General features: G+C 40.5%; 1 protein-coding gene across 1 annotated transcript in view; it reads right to left on the bottom strand.

The window, feature by feature from the left end:
* Nucleotides 1-293: 293 nt before the first annotated feature.
* Nucleotides 294-24,443, bottom strand: part of LOC134205388 (homeobox protein Hmx) — a 102,338-nt gene continuing 78,188 nt past the window's right edge. The window contains exons 3-4 of the mRNA XM_062680615.1: nt 16,514-16,934; nt 294-1,973 (exon numbers count right to left, since the gene is read on the bottom strand). Coding sequence (XP_062536599.1) covers nt 1,661-1,973; nt 16,514-16,934 — 734 coding nt within the window. The 3' untranslated portion in view covers nt 294-1,660. The remainder of the gene's footprint in view (nt 1,974-16,513; nt 16,935-24,443) is intronic.

The raw sequence follows: 24,443 nt of genomic DNA, 5'->3' as shown, positions 1-24,443 counted from the left end.
TGTACATCACTAGATATCGACAGAAACTAACCATGTACTAAAAAACAAGTAATTCGGTTGTAATTCGCTCGAGTAATGAACGTTGCTGACGGGAATAGGGGGTGCGGCCCAAATGGTTCTCTACCCTATTCACATATGAGTTTTCACAACACTGTAAATTAATGTCCATGTCGGGTGGTTCAATCCCCAGAATATAGGCAATTAACTTTGATTGAATTACACTGTTGTTCAGCCGCATGCTTGACACATTACCATATAAGAATTTCTCAATATTCAACAAAAACAACCCCATGTTTTATATAACAATTGTGTGAATATTATATTTCGCATATGTCATTAGGTATTTCAATCGAGATGCAGTAGTCGGTGGCACTCAAGCCGCCTTGTATGACGCAATGCACTTCTAGGATCCATTTTAGGTGATGTTCCTTGTTAAACGCTATTAAAGTCATTCTTCATATTAGTCTACTTATCTGTACTGTACGTTTTGTAATAAATATACAAACATATCTGTGAACTAAGGCCTTAAAACGATACTTTATACACACTGTACAACTGGAATGTCGGAAACGAGTCGTAATAATCGGCTACTGAACAGAAAATATTGGGGCTAAACCAGGCGTAATAGTTTGTATTTATTTTCGGTTAGAAGATTTGTTTAGTTTTTGAAATAGTCTACACAAGTAAAGCGATTATTTTTTTTCTATCATTAACTTTTGTTTTCTAGGGCTATTTAAAATACATATTTACGGAGTCAGATACATGGGAACTTTATAAAACTCGATATTTACACTCCTCTTTTGGTTGGAATTTTGTTGTAGCTTTGGAATCGTAAACCACGGGTAATAAATCAATTTTACCTAATTTCAACAATTCAAATGGCGTTTTTCTACAGATTTGTTTTAACACGTTCAGTTTTTATGAAATTAACATATGGAAGCAAACTTAGTTTTGGAAGCTTATTCAATTCTTTTCGATTGGAATTCATTTCAATTGGAAATATTGAATTTCTCATGCGTCTCTCGAAATTCAAGGTAGATATACCGGAAAAAGCAACTGAAATATAATCACCAAACTAAACGTGTTACCGACAATCTGGATTTCATTTTAAATAAATAATGAACCATCGAAAGTTGAAGATCAAATTCAATCAGCATGTTTTGGAAAACTGCTCTGGTGTTGACAATGCCCTTTTTCAAATTTATTTCCAACCAAAGTTTATTTTTATCTCAAATATTTCTTACACGAGGAGCGTGATTTATTGCAGTCATTCTTCATTGCGGTTCTAACTTTAAAATATTTCTGTTGTCCAAATGATTTCATCGCCTGGATACGACTCTCTATAAAACTTATTTTGCGCCTGCACACTATTTACACATTTACTGTATATTCTCTGGAGATCGCTTTTGCCTCTGCTTCTACTAAGGTTAAAACCATATTTCTCTGCTCTATTTGGAATTCTCTGTATTACGTTAAAATTGCTTCACAAAGCGATTCAACTCTGAAGTTGTTGGTTCCTATCAGGGGATTCCCTATTACTCCATTCCACAGATTGGTACTAGTTCTGGCTGCTGCCGGTACAAGTGCCACCATCGCCACTACCACCAGCACAATTGCCGCTGCCGACGACAGTTGTAGTACCGATGTTCGAAACGCAATATTACACCAAGGACGAGAGCGGTGGCCGGGGTGGGCTGCCGCCACGCGCCGCCGCCGCCGTGTAGTACAGCTGCTGGGAGTGGGGATGCGGAGGAGGTGGAACAAACCCACCGGCGGCCCCCTCGTGGTACAGGACGGGCACGCGAACCAGTCGTTGGGCCGCATGCGCCATGTTCGCCATATTGGCTGCCTCCAGTTCGGCCGCGAGTTGCCGCTTCCATTTGTTGCGACGGTTCTGGAACCAGATTTTCACCTGCGTCTCGGTGAGCCGAAGGGATGCTGCCAGACCGGCGCGCTCCGACGAGCTGAGGTACCTGTTTTCCGGAGAGATAGCAAAACACAGGACGAGTGAGTGAGTGAGTGGGTTGTAATAAGATCAGGGTTGAAATTGAAAATCGATAGAATTGATTGCAGTTTGAATGCTGTTCTGTTGTGCGCTCGGCTTGGCAGCAGGTGGCACGGTGCGGTGTTTTGGCTGCTGGATGGAAGTTAATGGATTTCTCTGCCGTTCCGAGTACATCAGATGCTCAGAGAGATTTTAAACTTTATATCGTAATTTCGATTGCTCGTTGAGAGACTTTTACTAGCGCCCTTGGTTTGACCTAATGAATAACGTATGTTTCAACGTTTTGTTACATATCGAGTCGGCAAAACTACTATAAAGGGGAACTGTTCCGATTTCCATCTCACTGAACATATATTCATCTCATCGCAAAACAAAGAAATATACCACCAATCTCGTCGCTTCTTTCTGCTAACACGCGTGCTCACTGGTGAAAAAAATCACAAAAATAAGAAACAAACCAAATTCCTTTTCTTTGGTTTGATTTTGATGGGATGGAAATAGGAGCTATGGGATGAAGTGCCGAACCGTTCCCCTAGATGGAGTTATATGTCTGATCTGGTTCAACCAAAAAGATCCGGTTCTATAAGAAACAAAGGAAAAACCAAATCATATTTATGGAAATTTTCTAGCAATGATTTTTCTGTTAACTGAAATAATTGTGTTTGAATCACAATGAATCATCCGTACATCTTTCTGAATCATATTTTGACTTCCAAGTGCTTTTTTAAAGCAATGAAATGTTTTACACATATGCCTCTGAGTATGAGCGAGGGCAATAATAAAATTTTCAACGAAACCGTAAATTTCTGACGGTCTATATGACAGTTATGAAACTCTGATGTTTTTATTCAGCCCGTTTTTATTTACAGTGGTGGTCTTATGGCTACCACTTTTGCTTCATACGCAGGAGGTCGTGAGTTCAATCCCAGGCCCGTTCAATTATTCTACTTTGCTTCTTTTCCCTATACCGTCGGGGACCGAAGTCCATCCACTTCATGAGATATCAATAAATTAACCCTCTAATGCCCAAGACCGCTTTTAGACGGGGTATTTTGATTATATTTTGTAATTTTCAATTGATCAGATTTCGAAAAGTTTTTTATGTTGCAATAATATAAACTTCAATGCATGTTTAAATGTGGTTTAACGTAAATTTTCAAAGTTCTACAGATTTATTAATTTTAAAATTGCAATGAGTCAGCATTGATAAGGAATTTTCAAACTCTAAATATGTTGAAAAATCAAAAAAATGATTATAATAGATTCAAAAAATTATTTGATTCGATAAAAAAATTGGAAAACAAAATTCAAAAAAAGTGTGAAATTGATAAAATTGCGAGTAAAAAAATGCAATGCGCAAACCGTATTTAGAAAGCAAAATAGTGATTTTAGCGAAAACAAAAATTTTGGTAGTACCGTGGGGCATCGAAATCCGTACACTTAAGCACCTTAGTATATGAAAAAGTCATTAGAAAATAGTAATCGAATGTAAATAAAACGTTTGTCATTGATACAGGCGAATGAAGGCTTCCACTTTTGAAGTGTTTCACATTTACTCATTAACCTTAGTAAGATGTTGGGGTCAATATGACCCAAAACGAAACTTCAAAGTAGAATAACTTTTTACCTGATAATCCGATCTTTCTGAAATTTCTTGACTTTTAATATTTTGTGGAAATGAAGCATCTGACATGAAAAAAGTATTTTAAGGTGCAACAGGAACGACCCCACAAAAAAAGTTACGAATAAGATGTTGGGGTCATATTGACCCAGAAATGTAAATGCTTATAAAACAGTCAAATTATAACCGAATTACAAAGTTTATATACCGTTCGAAAGATAAACTCATCAATTTTGTGGCTATGTGGTGATATGCTGGTTCTGGAGACAATGGCCACCGGGAAACGACTTCCACGGGGACCTTGTCGGTCATATAAGGGGAGCATAAAAATCGCCCCATATATGCCATTCGATCGCTAATTCTTCATATATTCTCTTAAAACGGTAATGCATGGTCCATGAGAGGGTTTCCGACGAAAGTGGCCACTCCTGGTACATGCAAGGTGCCCCCGGGGAACCCGCAGGAGGGGACATTTCCGTTTTAGCACCAAAATATGCCGTGCGGCGGCTCTTTTGTCATGATTTTCCACCAAACAGATGGTTATGCGCTTGAAATCGATAAGTGACCACATTGGCCACTCCTGGTACATGCAAGGTGCCCCCGGGGAATCCGCAGGAGGGGACATTTCCGTTTTAGCACCAAAATATGCCGTGCGGCGGCTCTTTTGTCATGATTTTCCACCAAACAGATGGTTATGCGCTTGAAATCGATAAGTGACCACATTGGCCACTCCTGGTACATGCAAGGTGCCCCCGGGGAATCCGCAGGAGGGGACATTTCCGTTTTAGCACCAAAATATGCCATGCGGCGGCTCTTTTGTCATGATTTTCCACCAAACAGATGGTTATGCGCTTGAAATCGATTAATGACCACATTGGCCACTCCTGGTACATACAAGGTGCCCCCGGGGAACCCGTATGAGAGGACATTTCCGTTTTGGCACGAAAATATGCCGTGCGGCGTCTTTTTCGTCATGATTTTCCACAAAATAGATGATAATGCGCTTGAAATCGATAAGTGACCACATTGGCCACTCCTGGTACATGCAAGGTGCCCCGGGAAACCCGCAGGAGGGGACATTTCCGTTTTAGCACCAAAATATGCCGTGCGGCGGCTCTTTTGTCATGATTTTCCTCCAAACAGATGGTTATGCGCTTGAAATCGATTAATTAATGACCACACTGGCCACTCCTGGTACATGCAAGGGGCCCCCGGGGAACCCGTATGAGAGGACATTTCCGTTTTGGCACGAAAATATGCCATGCGGCGTCTTTTTCGTCATGATTTTCCACAAAATAGATGATTATGCGCTTGAAATCGATAAGTGACCACATTGGCAACGCCTGGAACCTATGAGGGGCCCCCCGGGAACCCGTAGAAGGGGACATTTCCATTTCTACACCAATGTAAGCCATGCAGTGGCTCTTCCGGTGTTTTCCCATCAAACAGATGGACGTGCGCTCGAAATCGATAAGTGACCACATTGCCCTAGTATCATTTTGGTTTTATCCTAGTTTTATTGAAGTCATGTAGAGCAAATAATGGTTTTCATGACCGTCATAAAACTAAAAATGTTACTTGGGTGGCTACATTTGAAACCTATGAGGCTCCCTCGGAGAACACGTAGAATATGACGTTTCCATTTTTACACCAACATATGTCATGCGGCGGCTCTTTCGTCGTGATTTTCCTTCAAATGGGTGCCCTAGAAATCGATTATTGACATATTGTTCACCCTTAGAACCTATGAGGTGCCCCCGGGAGCCCGTAGAAGAGTACATTTCCATTTTAACACCAAAATATGCCGTGCGGTGGCTTATTCTTTGTTATTTTCTACCAAATAGATGGTCATGTGCTTGGAGTTGATTAGTGATATTGTCTACTCTTGAAACCTTTGAGATGCCCTGCGAACCCGTAGGAGAGGACATTTTCATGGTTATATGAAATGTACTGTGCCGCTTGCGGCAGCTTTATCTTCGTCTATCATTGTCTACCCTGGCCACAAGTCTTCAAAAAGTTGGTTATGCGCTTGAAATTGTTCTTCATTTGAAATTGAGTACTGAGTCAAATTAAAAAATAGTTTCTGGGCTGGGTTCTAAAATTTTCTGCTGAACGCAACTTTTTGCAAGCCAATCGGATGAGCATAAGTGCCAGAAAAGTGATTTTCCCATGCCGCTGCTGAAATTAGTATTTTGGCCATAACTTCGGAGCCCATAGTCCGATCTGGCCAATTTTCAATAGGAAACAATAGGGCAGGATTTTCGTCGAATGCTTTTTACTGCGAGCAATTCGGTTGAGGAAAAGTTCCTAAAAAGTGAGTGAGATTTTGTGTGCACAGACACTTTCAATGGATTCTTCACGGCACTCCACAATTACCGAAACTGGGCCTGGGGTTCCCCCGGGTTAATATTAGATTTCAAGAGCATAACCAACTATTTGATGGAAAATTATAGTGAAAGAGCCGCTGCACGGCATGTCTTTAAGGGCCGATGTCCACGTAAAGTTTTTTCACGCTGCTTGCACGCCGCGTTCACGCAAGATACCCAGCATCAAATGGAGTAATGCACACGTAAACGTGTGCACGACTACATTTGATGCCGGGTACCTTGCGTGGACGCGGCGTGCACGCAGCTTGAAAACACGCTACGTGGGCATCGGCCCTAAGTAAGAGTAAGAGTAAGCACGGAAATGTCCTATCCTATGAGCTCCACGGCGGTACTTCATAGGTTCCAAAATGGAAAATGTGGTCACTTATTCATTTCGGTATAAAAACGGAAATGTCACCATCTACGGGTTCCCGTGGGCATCTAATTGGTTCCAAGAGTGGCCAATGTGGTCACTTATCGATTTCAAACGCATAATCATCTATTTTCTGGAAAATCATGACGAAAGAGAAATGCCCATTTCTACGGGTTCCCCAAGGGCACCTCATAGGTTCAAGAGTGGCCAATGTGGTCACTTATTAATTTCGAGAGAATAACATCTCTTTGGTGGGAAAACACACTGAAAGAGTCGCCGCTCGGCATATTTCGGTGTTAAAATGGAAATATCGCATTCTTCGGGTTCCCTGGGGGCCCCTCGAGCTCGGCAAAATTGGGCACCGCTGTAGCTCAGTAAATTTCAAAACTGAACTTCGGCAGAAAATTTCGTTTATTACTGATTATCAGCAAAATATTTGCTGTATCTCGGCAACTGAAACGTCACTTTTACTGAGATCTCGGCAAAGTTATGTTTGCTGAAACTCGGCGGTGCCCACCTCGGGAAAATAAACAAAAAATGCTGAGATCTCGGCGAAAAAAATTAAGGTTGTAGACTCCAAGAACGGCCGATGTGGTCAATTATCGATTTCTAGCGCATAATCATCTATTTTGTGGAAAATCATGACGAGAGAGCCGCAGCACCGCACATTTTGGTGCCAGAACGGAAATGTCCTCTCCTACGGGTTCCCGGGGTACCTTGCATATACAAGGAGTGGCCAATGTGATCATTTATCGATTTCAAGCGCATGACCATCTGTTTGGTGGAAAATCATGATAAAAGAGCCGCCACACGGCATATTTTGGTGTTAAAACGGAAATGTCCCCTTTTACGGGTTCCTCGAGGGCACCTCATAGGCTCCAAGAGTAGCCAATGTTGTCAATTATCGATTTCGAGCGCATAATCATCTATTTTGTGGAAAATCATGACGGCATATTTTGGAGTTTAAACGGAAATATTCCTTTCTACGGGTTCCCCAAGGGCACCTCAGAGGTTCCAAGAGTGGCCAATGTAGTCAATTATCGATTTCGAGCACATAATCATCTATTTTGTGGAAAATCATGACGAAAGAGCTGTCGCACGACATATTTTGGTGTTAAAACAGAAATGTCCCCTTTTACGGGTTCCCCGGGGCACCTCGTAGGCTCCAAGAGTGGCCAATGTGGTCACTTATCGATTTTGAGCGCATTATCATCTATTTTGTGGAAAATCATGACGACAGAGCCGCCGCACGGTATATTTTGGTGCTAAAACGGAAATGTCCCCTCCTGCGGATTCCCCGGGGGTACCTTGCATGAACCAGGAGTGGCCAATGTGGTCACTCATCGATTTCAAGCGCATAACCATCTGTTTGGTGGAAAATCATGACAAAAGAGCCGCCGCACGGCATATTTTGGTGCTAAAACGGAAATGTCCCCTCCTGCGGGTTCCCCGGGGGCACCTTGCATGTACCAGGAGTGGCCACTTTCGTCGGAAACCCTCTCATGGACCATACATTACCCTTTTGAGAGAATTTATGAAGAATTAGCGATCAAAAGGCATATATGGAGCGATTTTTATGCTCCTTTTATATGACCGACAAGGTCGCCGTGGAAATCGTTTCCCGGTGGCCATTGTCTCCAGAACCAGCATATCACCACATAGCCACAAAATTGATGAGTTTATCTTTCGAACGGTATATAAACTTTGTAATTCGGTTATAATTTGACTGTTTTATAAGCATTTACATTTCTGGGTCAATATGACCCCAACATCTTATTCGTAAGTTTTTTCTAATATCCGAAGAAGGTTAAAAACTAAGAAAAACATGATAAAATAATGAATTAAATCAACTACTCCTGACCAAGGAATGTAATTGTCGCTGAAAAATGCGAAAAACAAGGGACAAAAGAGAATAGCGATAACTCTTTGTCCCCATCTGCAGAGGATAAAGACATTGTTGCGTTCCATTTTATTTGCAACAAACATGGAGAGGTAATTGTTGTAAACTTTTCAAACTGCGATAACTTGTTTATTTCAGAAGTAAAACGCAAATCATGTCAACAGATGGTTAAGTTTATGTCTAATCTATGATAACTGATACTAATTTAACCAAAAACATCATCGGAAACCGACTACTTCTCAAAATGCGTGGCAGGCGATAATTGTCCTATTCTGTTGCAGTTTGGGACAAACGCTTATTGCGAGTTGAGTTTGTCCCAACATTTACAAGAGAGGATAATGTCGTTGTCATTGGCAATGTTGTTATTTTACATTCCTTGCTCCTGACTCGAAATCCGTCCACCGTGGACAGATTTCGAATCAAAGGATCAAATCCGTACAGCTATCTGTTAACTACATATTTAAATTGAAACAGTCTGATTGACTAAACTACCACTGTAAATAGTTCGATATGAACCTTGAGAAGCGATCCCTTTGATTTGCATTCCGCTTATCTTATGTAATGATTTGCAAAAAGCAATTAAAACACAGATACTTTTGGTGCAACTATGCTCTACCCGAAAACAAAATGGCGGCACAAACTCCGCGCTTGGTGAGTGGAGATTTGTTTTTGATTTTTGTGGTTTTATTTTCAATGCCTTCGTTCCAATTCTATACCCTAAAAGCTTACTGTCAAGTATCTGAACAGGATAAGATTAATTATTCCTACATTAATTACCTTTAACCTCCTTTGATTTATTGATATCTCATGATGTGGACGGATTTCGGTGCTGTACGGATTTCGGTCCCGCACGGTAGAGGGTAGATGGAGGTTTGTGGAAATTCATTCATGAATAATTTATCTTATCCTGATCATATACTTGATCATATAAGTTTTCTGGACATTGAAATGGATAGTAGGCCCTGGAATTTAAAAAAACGTAATAAAATAATTATATCATATTTTTTGTTGCTTTCAATGCATTATAGTGAAGCACACACAAAATATAGGCCCTCTTGCACTTAGATCAATGGCGAACTTTCTATTTGCATTCCATTCATATTTTTTAGAGACTTTCTCATATGCTGAAGTGCTTAGGTGTACGGGTTTCGATGCACCACGGTACTTCTCATGTTGTAGCAATCACTAGAACTGGAAATGGGTTCCATACCGTTTTCATCTTCTGCTATACTTTAAACTACAGTCAAACTTCCATGAGGCGATGTTCTATGACTCGATATCGACTGGACATGTAGAAATGTAGACAAAAGGCCACTTTGCATTAGATTTTCCAAAATTATTCTGAACCACCTTTTGGAAAGGGTAAAACTGTTTTTACCGATTTATTTCAAATGGATATAGCTGAAAATGTCCTACAAAAAAGTGTTGTATGGGTAACCATAGCAAGATCAGTCAAACTTTCGAATAAAAATACAAATTCGAAATAGAGTTCTACACTGAAAAAAGTCTATTTTTAAAATTAAAAGTCGATTTGCAAGCAAAATATCAGAATTTAGTTCCGTAAATTCGTAAGAGGAGAACAGATATTAATGCTTGAACGTAAACCGGTGTTTGTGATTTCAAGTTAGTTCGACTCATAAAACTAAACGTTTTATAACGCAGCAATAAACAATGCGACAGCAGAGCTAAACAAAAGCAACACAAGATTATGAAAATATCGCACGCTCATAAATTCCTTAGTTGCATTTTCGTGATGATAAAGTTTAGGCAAAATAGAATTCCCATTAAATAACTGAACAAACGCGCGCCACGAGTGATCCACTATTGAGTATTTAAATTGACCAGTAAATCAGTGAACGATGACAATTTCACAAGTGTCATGTCTGTTTGTCTGTAATTATAGTCTTCACTGGTCTAATTTTGGATGAAAAGGCACTGAAAAAAATCAATTTAAATAAGAAAAAGTTTTTGTTACAAAATCTTCTTTTTTTTCCTTGATGGTGCCCAGCTTGCGATCTCTTGTCGGTTGGTAGGAAACATACCCTAGTAACATTTTAATTTTAGGCTGATTTTATAACACTCTTGTAGAGTAAATTATAGTCTTCAGAAGCGTTATGAAACTTAAAATGTTACTTATGATAATTACCTATCTACAGATGAAATTTTGTAAATACCAAAGTCCAGAAAGTTTCATTGATATCTGAGAGGGCTGCGAACACGATTTGGCGCAAAATGCGACTGCATCTGCAGTGCAAACAGAACAGAATCGAGTTTAATTACCTTTGGCGTACAGTCTTGAAAGAGTGTTAGCCACGGGTACTGATTTATTTGTTCTAATATCTTAAATGAGCAAGTAGTTAAGAAATGAATATTTGCCACAAAAAAGGTTATACTTTGTGAAATTATTGTACGAAAACATTAATTGTGGAGGGAGAAAATAGTAAAAGCATGTGTTGACTGTTGTCTGCTGGAGCTTTGTTGTTTTTCAACCGGCCAAACTTCTCTTGGATTTCATGGAGGTCCAAAACCAGGCCTTCGCGTATGCTCCCAGGTTCGTCACCAATCCGCCATCGTTGCCTACCGCGTCACCGTTCAGGTGCTCTCCGTAGCCCTCTGGATTACCTCTCGCTTGTTCGTAAGAAGGTTCCCGTTTATGTCCCTCCACATGTCAGGCTGTGGCACGTGGCCCTTACCTGAACGGTTCAACTTCTCATTGAACTTTCGTGCATTATTAGCGTGATAAAGTTGCTCCGTCTCTTCACGGTCTCGGTCTTCCTGATGGCGCTTTTTTCCTCAGGGGAATCGAATTTTGACTGTTCCACGCCCGTTTGTATCGTGCCTTGTTCGCCCTTGTACGGTGTTGCATCAATCTCGCCCATGCTGCATACTTCACCTCCACTAGCTACTCACATTTGCCATCATACCTGCCGTTTCCCTGATCCGGGCGAATGGCGGATCTAATATTACTCCAACCATCTTCAAGAGAAGCTGCGCGTAGCTGCTATTCGCTTCCAGCCAGTGATGGGAAATGTCAAAAAAATGTCATGGGGTTGCTATTACTAATTTGCTAATATTTTTTTTCAAAAGTCTTTTACAACTCGGATTTTTTTATTAACATATGTTAATGTTAATATGTTACATATGTAATGCTTAAAGGATCCTACAACTTTGCCAAACAGGTCATTGTTCTAAATATACAGTGTGAGGCATGATAACGAATTTAAAAAAAATGTCACGGAATGTCATGACATTAATGTCATTTGACACTGATTCGGCTCTCACGCCGACAATTTCAGTTTTAGAGCAATGACCTATTAGAAAAAGTTTTAGTATCCTTTGAGTGCTTTATGTTTATATAAAACATACGATTGTAAATTACTTGTGAAAAAAGTTATTAACAAATTAGTCCCATGACATCGATATGACATTTCCCGTCACTGCTTCCAGCTGTTGCGTTTAATCTTGGGCTGTCTATCGTCGACTTCAACCCGTGTTGCACACCGTCAAGAGGTTTGAGTTCAGGCATACTGCCACGAGGTAGTGATCGGGTTCAATATTCGCACTGCAGTAAGCTCAGATGTTCGTGACATCTGGAATTTATCGACGATTGGAACCAGACATCTTGCACACATAAAAAATCGTCGGCAATGAAGTAAAATCGAAACGTCGTCGATGAAGTAACATTGTCAACGCTATTACCCGTGACTGAAAGCCGATCCGAAAGAAGAGTGAGGGTTTGGTACCGCTGTAAAGACATGAGGGTGCTACCAAATATCCAACATTACATCATTATATGGTAAATTCCATGTTGGATGGAAATTAAATGCAAAATAGCGGGAAAATATAGATGGAATTGGTTATAAAAGAGAAGCCATTGCCCAAATTCGGCCTCTTAGTAAATCCGGCTGTAAAGTTTATGCATCATTGGCCGTTGTCATTTGATACGGTGTGCAATTATCCGATCCGATCACCGGTCTGTACATTTTTTCTCTTCCTAACTGGGCGTTCATGTCGTCGATGACAATGTTGACATCCCGCAGTGGGCAGAGGGCTACACAATCTTGCTACTACATATTTAACTAAAGATCAGTGCTGTCGAGATGAGATGGACAATAAGGCCCCTGATGTGTAGAGTGCAATTTAAACAGCAGATAAAAACTGACCTCCTTCATCATGCCTCCAAAATCCAGAAAAGGGTGAAAATGGTGTACATTGAATAGATGACGATGCCGTAGTCCTAGCCGACGATACTGCTAGTATAGCTGCCCACAACTACTTCTTAAAAGAAAGAGGGCTGTACCACAGAATCTAGGAGCCATCTCCCGTGTGTAAGTCCCATCCACCGAGGTTTGCGGGCCTCCCTGAAGTTTCAAGGTTGTAAGTCCCTCCTCCCCAGTTACCAGGTTACCCGGGCACATCAACCATAAGCCATAAGACCTCTTCTTCTGAACCGTGTCTACAACAAGGTCAGCTGGCGAGGTTTCCCCAAATCTATCGCTTCATTCATTTTGTCACCAATCGACTATATACTGTTTTACAGAAACTCGAAAACTACCGCTTTCAAAGTCCATGCTCTGCGTCCTTACGCTCTGAAGAGTTCATGGAAACCCTTCGGTCTGAAGTCTTTCCCGTTTCTCAGTCGGCTACGGAACGATTTTGTAATCTACGTTCGGGATCTGACGGGTCTGAAGTTGTCTTATCTCCGGAGAACAGCACACTTCGTCATTGTATCGTCGGATTTCTGTTACCATAACTAGCCATCTGACCTAAGAACATTGATGAAGGACTTCAACATTGATGACAATCTTTCCTGCTGTACCTGATGTTTTGTCGTCCTACTTTTAATACCTTCCAGCTTTAAACCCAACAGAATTTTGAAGTTCATTTCGATGTGTTATATGTGTGCGTACTTTGAAGATGAGCTTTGCGTTTCTTCTTATTGGCATTACACCCCCACTGGGACATTGCCGCCTCGCTTCTTAGTGTTCATTCAATACTTCCACAGTTATTACCCGCGAGGTTTCTAAGCCAAGTTACCATTTCATTTTTATATTCGTATATCATGAGGCTAATACAATGATACTTTTATGCCCAGGGAAGTCGAGACAATTTTCAAACCGAAAATTGCCTAGACCGGCACAGGGAATCAAACCCAGCCACTCTCAATATGGTCTTGCTTTATAACCGCGCATCTTACCGCTTTATTAATCAAATCTTGTATTTCGCCTGCGGAGGTCTCTTGGTTTGACTTGAGGGATGCTGGTATCAGCCCTCCCTTAGTCAGTGGATTCCTAGCACTTTCATTATCACTGACAAGTGAAGAACTAATGATCCTTACAATATTCACACAAATCAAGTTAAAAAAATACTCCACCGTCAGCGATAAAGTTTACTTGACAGAATAATCGATTAGGACGTGTTTCTATCGATGAAGTTTGTAAGTGGCTCTGTGATTTGGACTTCACCAAAGGTCCGGGTCCCGACGGCGAATCGCCACCTTCCTTGAAGCAATGCACCGATGCTATTGCGCTGTCGACGTCAATTATATATCTTCAACCAATCCTTGTCTATCGGAGAATTTACCGAACTATAGAAGCTGTAAACAATCAAGTTTCTTGAATGAGTTGTCCATGACTCATTGTACGGAATTGTGAGTTCTTTAATATCCGTAAACCAGCAAGGGTTTATTATAGGAACTGCTATGTATGCGGACGACTTCAAAATTTTCCAAGTTGGGCTCTCGCTTTTAATTGCTCCACATTACAGCGCGACTTCTTGGTTAAACTAAATCTGTGGTGCGATATGGACGGAATGATTGTCAACGCCAAATGTAAAATAATAACATCCAATCACACACGATCAGCTATCCGTTAAGACTAATCTAGGTATTCCAATCGTTAGCAAAGTTAACATTTCCAAGAAGATCAAGAATAGATTAACATTACTACTTTATACAATATGTGTAGCAAACGACTCTACGACACTACCCATAATTCCATTACCCATAATGCCATTATCCCGAAGGCCACTACCCCGAACGCCACAACCCCGAATGAGTCACTACCCCGAATGCCATTACCCCTAATGGGACACTACCCCGAATGAGTCAGTACCCCGAATTAGTCATTATTTCAAGTTTATACTTCATTTCAATAAAAAAAATGTTACTCAACAAAAGTTTATTCATAATTCATATGAATGAACAATAATTGGAACTGAAATTGTTTCAATGCACTATGGAACTAAGTATTCTTACTCCGTACGATCCCGTTCCACTTCTTATGGCACTCTTCAAGATTCCTGAATGGCAGGGGGAGATTATGCAGCACGTTTTCATGCACAATGCAGAGAGTTGAGGTAGGTGGTTGAGGGTTCGAGTCCCTCCAAGACACGTGGATTCTTTTTCGCAAATTTCATATCAATTTGTCCATTTCGAAACATATGCTATGCATATGCACAGCCAAGATATTTAACAAAAAAATGGTTTTCGTACGGCCGAGTTGCTGAATAATATGCAATTAATTGCAGAGAGTTGAAGGCAACTGCGGTCCAAGTCAGCATGGCTACTAGGGCAACAAGGTAGAAGTTGTTCCTTGATCGCTGTAGTAAAAGCAACGGATTCTGGTTGAAGCGTGGTCAAAATCTCAGAATCGACGAGGGGGTGAATGGGTGAGTAAGAGTGAGTGAGTGATTAAGTTAGTGAATAAAAGTTAGTGAGCGATTAAAAGCTAGTGAGCGAGCGAGTAAGAGTAATCGAGTAAGAGTGAGTGAGTAAGAGTGAGCGAGAAAGCGAATGATTGAGAGTAAATGAGTGAGTAAAAGTGGATGAGTGAGTAAGAGTAGTTAAGTAAGTAAGAGTGGGTGAATGAATGAGAGTGGGTGAATTACTAATAATTAGTGAGACAGAGGAAGTGAGTGAGTAAGGGGGTTTGTGTATGAGAGTAAGAGAAAGGGAGATCTTGTTTGTGTTCGGGAAGTTGCGTTGACTTGAAGAAGGCATCATCTCGTTTCGCCTTCTATCGATCAGACGTTACTTTTAAAAAGGCAGTATTTCTTCTATGTGCCTTTCATTAAAAGGAGGTATTATCTTCTCTGTCTGTCTTAAACCGGGCAAACCCGTCCATTTAAAGAAGGCATCATCTCCACTGTCTGCCTTATACCGGGCGAATGCGTCCATTTAAAGAAGGCGTCATCTCCTCTCTCTGCCTTATACCGGGCAAACGCGTCCATTTAAAGAAGGCATCATCTCCTCTGTCTGCCTCATACCGGGCAAACGCGTCCATTTAAGGAAGGCATCATCTCCTCTGTCTGCCTTATACCGGGCAAACTCGTTCATTTAAACAAGGCATCATCTCCTCTGTTTACCTTATACCGGTAAAACGTGTTCTGTTGGAAAAAAAGGATCTCTTAATCCATTTCGTAGAATAGTACTTTTCCAGGCCATAATGACAGGAATGACAACTAAAGCTAATTAGAAGAAAAATCAAAACTGTTGGTTGAAAAATGTTGCGATTCGTCGATATATGTTGATGTTAAACATAATAATAGAATACTACAGATTCTAAATGTTTTCGGGGTAATTGCCTTTCGGGGAAATGGATTTCGGGGTAGTGTCCCATTCGGGGTGATGGCTTTCGGGGTACTGTCCCATTCGGGGTAGTGGCCCTCGGGGTAATGGCATTCGGGGTACTGGCATTCGGGGTAGTGGGGTGGAGCCGTAGCAAACAAATGTTGGAGATGATAAATAAAATAAATTAATTATCTAAAAAGGAACGAACTCAACAAATGTTCTTCTGATCATGAGATAACGTTAGTGCACAGCATCACGGACATTCGGACAATATTTACATCCTTTGGAGAAAACTCTTATCATCCAAACTATAAATCAAAATACATACAAAAGTTGAGGCATCTTAGACTCGGACATGATACGTCTTCTACTTTTGAACAATTTCACTTTAAGGCCTGCTATAAAAAGTTCGTATCCGGTATTAAATGAATGAATGCCTTTCGATACAATAATTATGATGTACGATAAAAGCAAAAGTATAAACTACAAAATCACCAACAACCAATCATAACACCATTGTCATAAAATTAATTTCAATGTGCATATTAGCATTTATGTTGAACCATATTCATTGAACATTAGCAATCTACATTTCAAATTTCATTAATGCGTATCAACCGATGCCCCGTACAATCAATTCAATCAATTAGAAACATAATCACCCACGCGTCGGCTTACCTTTTCAAATCAAACGTTGACTCCAGCTGGAAAACCTGCGCCCTCGAAAACACGGTTCGGGTTTTCTTTTTCCGCTTGGACTGCATCGCGCCGTTCGAATTGGGCGAAGCCGAATCCGACGGCCGGTCGCTGCCATCGTCGTCCTCCTCGATAATCTCCTGCCCGTCGTCATCGGATTCGCAATCATCGCCGCCGGTGCTGCCGCTGCCACCACCGAGGCTGCTTCCGCCGGAACCGAGCCCGTTGTGAGCGCCACCGGCGGTACCGTGTGTGCTGATGACACTTCCTCCGATGCCACCACCACCGACCGTTCTGCCCGCGTTCCCCATGAACGCCGGATGCGGTGGCGGTGTCTTGGATTGGTGCGATGGGGGCGGCGTCAGCGATGGAGATTGGTTTTCCAGTATGCTGCCTACATTATCTGTGGATGGAAAACACGCACGCAATGAATAATAAGCTTTAGCCGCTGCGCTATTAATTTAAAGAGCATTAATCAATCGATTATCGCGTATCACGCTTGTGTGTCACGAACGCCGAAAGGCATCGTTGTATTCCACCATTACAGTTAATCATGTTGGGACAAGTCGAACACAACCACTTCGATTAATTGGGGGTAATTATTTTTCAAACAGCCCCCCACTTTACAGCAATACTTCATAAGGATAACGCACGAAGACGTACAAATCAGTGGAAAACATCGCTTGAGGTGTATAACACCATTAAATCAAAGATTGCTTTCCCACTTTCCTTCTAAATTTGTCCGATTACGAAGCCCTACGTTGATACCACTTCAGCAAAGAGTAAACGAACTAACCTTGCAAATAATTCACAACACAGTTGATCCGAATTCCACACTTTACCGACGGCGATGGTGTCGAGTTCGTAACTACCTGTGGTGGAGCCGGAACGGCACAACGGCGGCAAAAGTAGTTTGTTGCTGACAATAAAACTGCTTTTGAGGGAAGCCATACACTCCAAATTTGGAGTGCAATTTTGCTTCCTATCACTGGCGCGACGAAAAATGCTGGGAAAATGCCGCAAAGGTAGCCAGTTCTCTTCGTCGATGCTAAGCTCCTTAGCAAGTCATTCTTTTTCACCGCACCTGACGGCCAATTTTGCCGGCCGTCGGGTTCTTTTGAGGTGAACCTTTTCCGACGGGCAGCAGCGGCGGTAGCTAGCGAGAAACCCTCTCTAAGCCTATCCTTCGATGGCCTCACCGCACTGTGTCAGCAAACAGTTTAACACAACTTAATTGGTTGTCTATTGCTAACAGTGTGGTGATTTTTACGGTACAGAAGAAGTTTTAATAAAAATGATCGCTGTATTTACAAAAACTCAATCAAAATTATTACAACTTGGAATCATGGTCATTATCATATTATGCAAAAAATAAGGCAGTTGTAAAACTTGAATACAAGTTGTCGGCTTGAAGAATTGTGTCACTTAATCATTCTTCTTAACCTTAATTATTATTCTGAATTATTCATTCATGTATTGAAAGGGAGAATTGATAAAAAAAAGTCAGAAAGGCAAAACTGTGATACTGGCATACGAATCAAGGTCATAAATTGAAACGAATTTTAAGTATTTAAAGCATATTTAAGATTATGCTTAGATACGGATTGAAAATACAAGACATAAAGCAAAAAGGTTTCTGATCCTGTTTACATCTTTCCTAATCAGTAGCCTCTTCATTCCAATATCCATTTTTTGGCTATTCCTAGTTATTTTGTTTGTAGAAAACGGAGCATTTTTTTCGGTTCAACCTTGCTCCAGTGCGACCGAAGAAGGTGCACCCATAGGCAGAGCTAATTGGAAGGATTAGTTTAGCGAAACATGAGTTTATAAATGCTACGTTGCCTGTCTACCATCCCTGTCGTACATGGTTCAAACCGTGGAAGCTAAACGAAAACGAGTGCACCGGCTCCTGTCCGTCTGTTTGTCTGGCCGTGTAGCACTTTAAAGGGTTTCAGATTACGTAGCGTGGAGCGTTGCCAATCGAACTTGCCCCGTATCGATTGGCTTTGGGCGGTCACGGTTGTCCGCAAGTATGTAACTGTGCTGGAATCGGTTGAGGCCGATCCAAACAAGCGCGAACACGGTCGATTTCCGGGGAAATTTGGCGAGCTGGTTAAAGTTTGAACTGTAATCGGCAGAACTATAGTTCAATATGTTGATAGGGAGATCTGTGTGTATGTTTGTGTGGTCGTATGAGATACTGACGACCGGAGAAACGCATATCATCAACAATTATCCTTATTTTAAAGACAAGACATGAAATAATCTTTGGCGAAGTTCAAGCCTTCGTCAAAATTGCAAAACCTGCTGGTAATCATTATCTTAACAACGATAAAACAGATGGTTTCGTTGGCAAAATGTTACAAAACACGATCAATAAGAAGATCGATGTGGCTTTTTGCTACTATGGGTTTCAGTTTCAGTTAATCCTGAGTTTCCGAAATTCAGGGTGTTAAGATCCGTTTGGTAATGTTCCAGAGGAGGAGTGGCAATCGCTTTTCGCAGAAGTGTTGACTGTCGCTTGCTGCAAAGTTTTCAGTTCCAAATTCCTAAGACCCGTGGGAGTAGAAGTCACTAATCCGGTCGGAGTAATATCCCTCACTGACTGCGGCGTACTGTCATTAGTGATACAGTGATCGTTCGCTAATTGGGGCACGACCTCACCCCAACTAGCGAATGTCGTTCGCTAATTGGGGCGCTTTGACAATCGTCAATGCTGTTTACTTTTTGCATTGAACAAAAGAAAATTTTACGCGCCAGAAAATATCGATCCCGCCAAACACGGAAACAAGACGTCAACGCGTTTTTGACATCACATTCTGACGTTTAGCTGCTTTTTAATTGGGTTTCGCCCCAATTATCGAACCCCCAACTAAAAAACGCCCCAACTAGAAAAAAAAACCCAATTAGCGAACGTTCACTGTACTAGCATTAGTGACGATACTTGAGCTACTCTACGAATGGACATCATTAAGCTTATATGGCAGCAGGGTCGGTACTCCATTGTTGGCAACCAGAACGTCATTTCGAACGCGACCTTGGGAATTAGCTTTCGTAAGTATGTAGCTAAAAATAACTCAAGCGTACCCTGCTGGAAAGTTCAAGCCTGATCTGTTGTATTCCAGCCATTATCAGTGTTTATTTTAGACCTAGCACCGAATCGTGTCATACTGGAGGGCCTTGACATCGCCAGTCACGTCCGGGCATCGTCGTCACACAGAACCGAACCCCGCTAAACTACCATCGACCCGAGTGACATATCGCACCCCAAAGGAGGACCTTAGCCTATCCAGTTGCTTCAGACCGTTAACAGTGCCCACCTTGGGTCCGGGTGTTTAGTTCTGGTATAGGCGTTCGGAAAGTAAAAAGTGCGCGTTTGCTCGTGTTTTCTATCGGAACAGAACAATCGTGCGATCATTGAAATGCTTGGATCTGCTTTGTGCGGGTGAGGAAATTACTTTGACATAACTACAACAACATAAAATTCCCCCTTTTCCGTGAAAATTCCAAACAATATCAAGTGAATATGCCACGAAAGTAATTCCGAAGAAATTCCAGAAAAAAAATTCGTAGATTTTCTTAAGTGAATATCAAAGAATTTCCTTGAGGAATTTTGAAGATTTTTGCAGAGAAAATTCTGTAGGATTTTTAAAGGTAATTCTGTAGAGTCTCCCAAAGATGTTCCGGAAAAACTTTCGAATTGAAGAATTTCCTGAGTCAATTGCGGAGAACTTTCAAGGAAATTTCAAAGAATTTGCCGTGGAAAATCTGAGAGATTTCCTGATCAAATATCGAAGAATTTCCCGTGGAAATTTTTAAGAATTTTCCCATAATATTTTGAGGAATTCCGAAGAATTTCCCGAAGAAACTTTCAAATGATATCTCGAAGAAATTTTGAAAAATTCATAGATAAAATTTCGAACAATTTGTCGAGGAAATCCCGATGAACATCCCGAGGATTTTTCCGATGGTATCCCAAACATTTTACCGAAGAAATTCCGAAAAAAAATTCGAGCGACGAAGTTTCGCAAAATTTTTAAGCAATTCCGAAGAATTCGCAGAGAAAATATCACGCGACGCGAATCCAAAGATGTTTTCGAGGAATTTTCGAAGAATAGGCCGAGGAAATTTCAAAGATTTTGCCGAGGAGGATTCGAAGAATTTTCGGAGTATAAATAAATAAATAAATTTGTCTAAATTTATCAAGAGTCAGAGTTAATTACTAATCTTTTGTCAATATGACCGCAGTCCATTTTGAAAGGCTTCCATTTTTTTAAAATTTCGACCGAATCTACTAATTTTTGAACGTTTGGTAAAACTCGCCGAGATCTGTCCCCTAGGTGCTCGAAAAATCTTGAAATAAGCGCTACAGTGTACTTTTATATAGAAAAAAACTAACGTTGTCTGTGCTCTGGGGAAATAAAGAAGAATTTCTGCTGAAGATTCGAAAGAACTTGTCGTGGAAAATTTCATTAGAATGTAAAAAATAACAATTTAATTAAAATTGTTTGTTGTTGACCCCAAATTGAAATCGTTATAATTTTTTTGTTGTTTGGCCAATCTTCAATCATCGACTCAAAAAAAACTGCTTACTAGCGCCATCTCTTGCAAGAAGTGCTCATTACACAGAACCGCTTTGTAGTCCTGGGCATCCTGAAAAAAATTGCCGAAAACAAAATGGGATGATCGAACGCAAATTACTAAATGATCGATAACAATAGCTGAATTTCAAAATGTGTTGTATGGTAGACTTCTAGACCGACGGTTTTTTTTACAATCTGTCCAATGGTTTGTTGTTTAAATTCAACTAATAACGGAGTTATAGCACTAGGTTGCAGTAGCTTAAATTAAATGATTGGAATATTGTTTTCGTAATTTCAAAGGTATTTCTTTGAATTTTCACGAGATTTTTTTTGAGTTGTCTATAAAAAATTCTTCAGCAATTGTAAATTTTTGAAAAAAGGAGTAAGGATCGATTGGCTGAAAATCATTCGGCGGAAAGTCATTTGGCCAGAAAACATGTTAAGTTGAAAGTCATCTACCCAAATTGCATTTGGCCGGAATGAATGAAACGGTTATTAGATGGACAACGGTTTGGCTGAAAATTTCACTTGCTTAAAGCGTTTGCCCTAACCGGTCATTTAGCCGAATAAGTCATCTGGCCAAAAAACCGTTCAGTTGAAATGGTCGTTTAACGGAAAGGCCATTTGGCCTAAAATGTCATTTGCCCGAACGGGACATATGGCTGAGAATGTAATTGAACGGTTAATATGTATGATCGAAAATGTCGACCCATTTGGACAAATGGCATTTTCGGTAAAATGGCTTTTCTGCCAATCGACCATTTCGGCCTCCTCGGCCAAAGTATCATTTCGGTAAACGACTTTTCCGACCAAATGACCAGTTCGGTCAAACGAATCAGTTCGTTATTGAACGTTACGTATCAGACGCGGATCCTGGAATATGGCGCGGATCCTGGAGAACGCGACCAGACATATTTTCATCAGTCAGCAGAACGATCGGTCGATCATCGAATTTTTTTCTGCTCTGTGTGGATCAGTAAATTAATTAGAAAGTAAAAGTTTGGATCGCATCCAGACATGTTTTCTTTAGTAAGCATAACGATCGGCCGGTAATCAAAATTTGGTATTGATTTGTTTTTTTTCTTTTTATATTTTGTGCGCCCGATTAAAATTATTTGTTTTCCCAGTTATTAGTTTTGTTTTCATTGATCTAACTACATGCTATACACGGCATACCGTTTACCAAAGCAAACCCTGCCACACAGCCCCATATATCCAACATCCGAGTGAATCCTCGTGGAAGTGCAGATGACTCGGCGGGATTTTTTAGATCCCAGCTCTTACACATTGAAGATAATTTTAGTCCCAAACTTCATCTGTTGGTTTGTAATTGCAGCTGAACTGGCAATAACGGATTAGTGAGTCTGTGGGCGGCCAAACATGCTCATGATCAAATGACCATTTCAGCCGAACGATATTTTCGACTGTCTGTCCATTTCGGCTGAACGACATTTTTGGCCAGATAGGCTTCGGCCAAATGATAAATTCGGCCTAACATCTTTCGGCATTGTGACCTCCTCCAAAATGCCCCTTCCCGTCGTTAGGTCGAAAGTCATTCGGCGAAAAGCCGTTTGTTCGAATGTCACTTGTCCAAATAACATATTAAGCCGAAAGTTATCTAGCCGAGTTTTATTTGCTGACGTTTGTCCGAAACGCTTATTATGTTGAAGAAAAACTAGATGGCATTGTGACCTTCGGCCAAATAGCTTTCTGCCAAACGGCCGTTCTCCGTTCAAAAAATATTACCTCAATATGGGGACACTTGATCCCCCATTAGTCACCCATACAAAAATTTGGAGAAGAAATTCAAAAAAATATAAATCTGTTCTCAGGCATCTATTTTTTTGTAAATTTGACAGATTTGATGAAGGGTTGGCAGGAAAAATTATTTATTGCGTAGATATCATAGAAAGGGGATCAAGTCTCCCCAAATTTAAAAAATGGAATGTGCTATTGAATTTAATAACAAAAATTGTTCATGAATACGCATAGCAATTCGAAAATTCCGCGTATTTTGAAGGAAAAATGTTTAAAAATTTGAGGGTACCTTACTAATTTTATCAAACCAAGTTCTTGGGAGGGATCAATTTCCCCAGAATATTTCTAAAGTCTTTTTTTTTCTTTATTTATGTTCATTAAGTCGATTTTAGAAAGCACTCCAAAAAATCGATTGTGTATCAATAACAACAATAATTTAAGAACTGTTATACATCAGTAAAGTTAAATACTATATTTCTAAGAGAGTCTGTGTGGAAATCGGGTATGTTTATTTACTTTTGGCTGCGATACATAGAAAATCAGAAAAAGGGATCAAGTCTACCCAGGTTTCCGTTGACTATCATCGGACGAATACTCAGACCGTTGGCTATAATCACCAAGGAGGGTTTCCTTTATCGGCCGTACATGGTGGCTAATCTACGACAGGCCAATTGTTTCAAGGATGGAAGACTCACCGTACTGTCCAGCAACAAAACGACTGTCGGCAAAGTCGCTCATCTCAATATTCCGTCGAGATATCTGGCCGAACAACTGAACAGGAGTCAACATGCCGGTCATCGGCTTCCATTCACCATCGAAAAACAACATTATTTCATTGGTCGATATTAAAAATGTATTCGGACTACTATTGTGACGCATTTGGAGTGCACGACTTAGAAATCGACTGGTGACTGGCGATAGTTGACTGATTGGGGATATCCCGAGATTATTTAGCCACAAAATAGTAGGAGGTGAGTTCGTCGTTTGTGAATTTCTATTGGCTTAGATACATGTTTCATTTCCATAGCCGTTAAAATACTAAGCTGTTTCAGAAATCTGATAGGTTTCATTAATGTTTATCAAGAGTATATTGGCCTCCCATATGGCAAGTAGAGATATTAAAAACTAGCCAGCAGTTAGCAGACACTGTCGGATTGTCGAAAAGTCTCTTGTGTCATAAGCTGATCGGTTATTTCTAGTTTTCGAATAAGTTTCAAAGCTTTTCGAATGTAAACTGAAATAGTTCCCATGTACTAATATGAGTCCTTGTAATAGAATAAAAAAAGGAGAAAAATCCAATACCATATTTTTGTAGAGAAAATTGTGGCAAAAATTACTATTTAAGAAATATACCCTCCCGGCTCGGTATCCGGGCTACGCCCATTTTTCACTCACTGCTTTACTTTAACTGAGCCGAACCGAAATTTCAGGAAATCAAGGAAAATATATTGTTTTTTTGTACCAACCAATAATTTTAACAAATCAAATATTTGGTTACCAAAATCTCTAGATGCAGATCCTCGTATTTAGCAAAGCCGTCTGAATTTAAGAAATTTATTATGAATCTGCAC

Source organism: Armigeres subalbatus, chromosome 1 (assembly GCF_024139115.2).
Source record: "Armigeres subalbatus isolate Guangzhou_Male chromosome 1, GZ_Asu_2, whole genome shotgun sequence".
Lineage (NCBI taxonomy): Eukaryota > Metazoa > Arthropoda > Insecta > Diptera > Culicidae > Armigeres > Armigeres subalbatus.
This window is presented reverse-complemented; position numbering and strand designations above follow the sequence as displayed.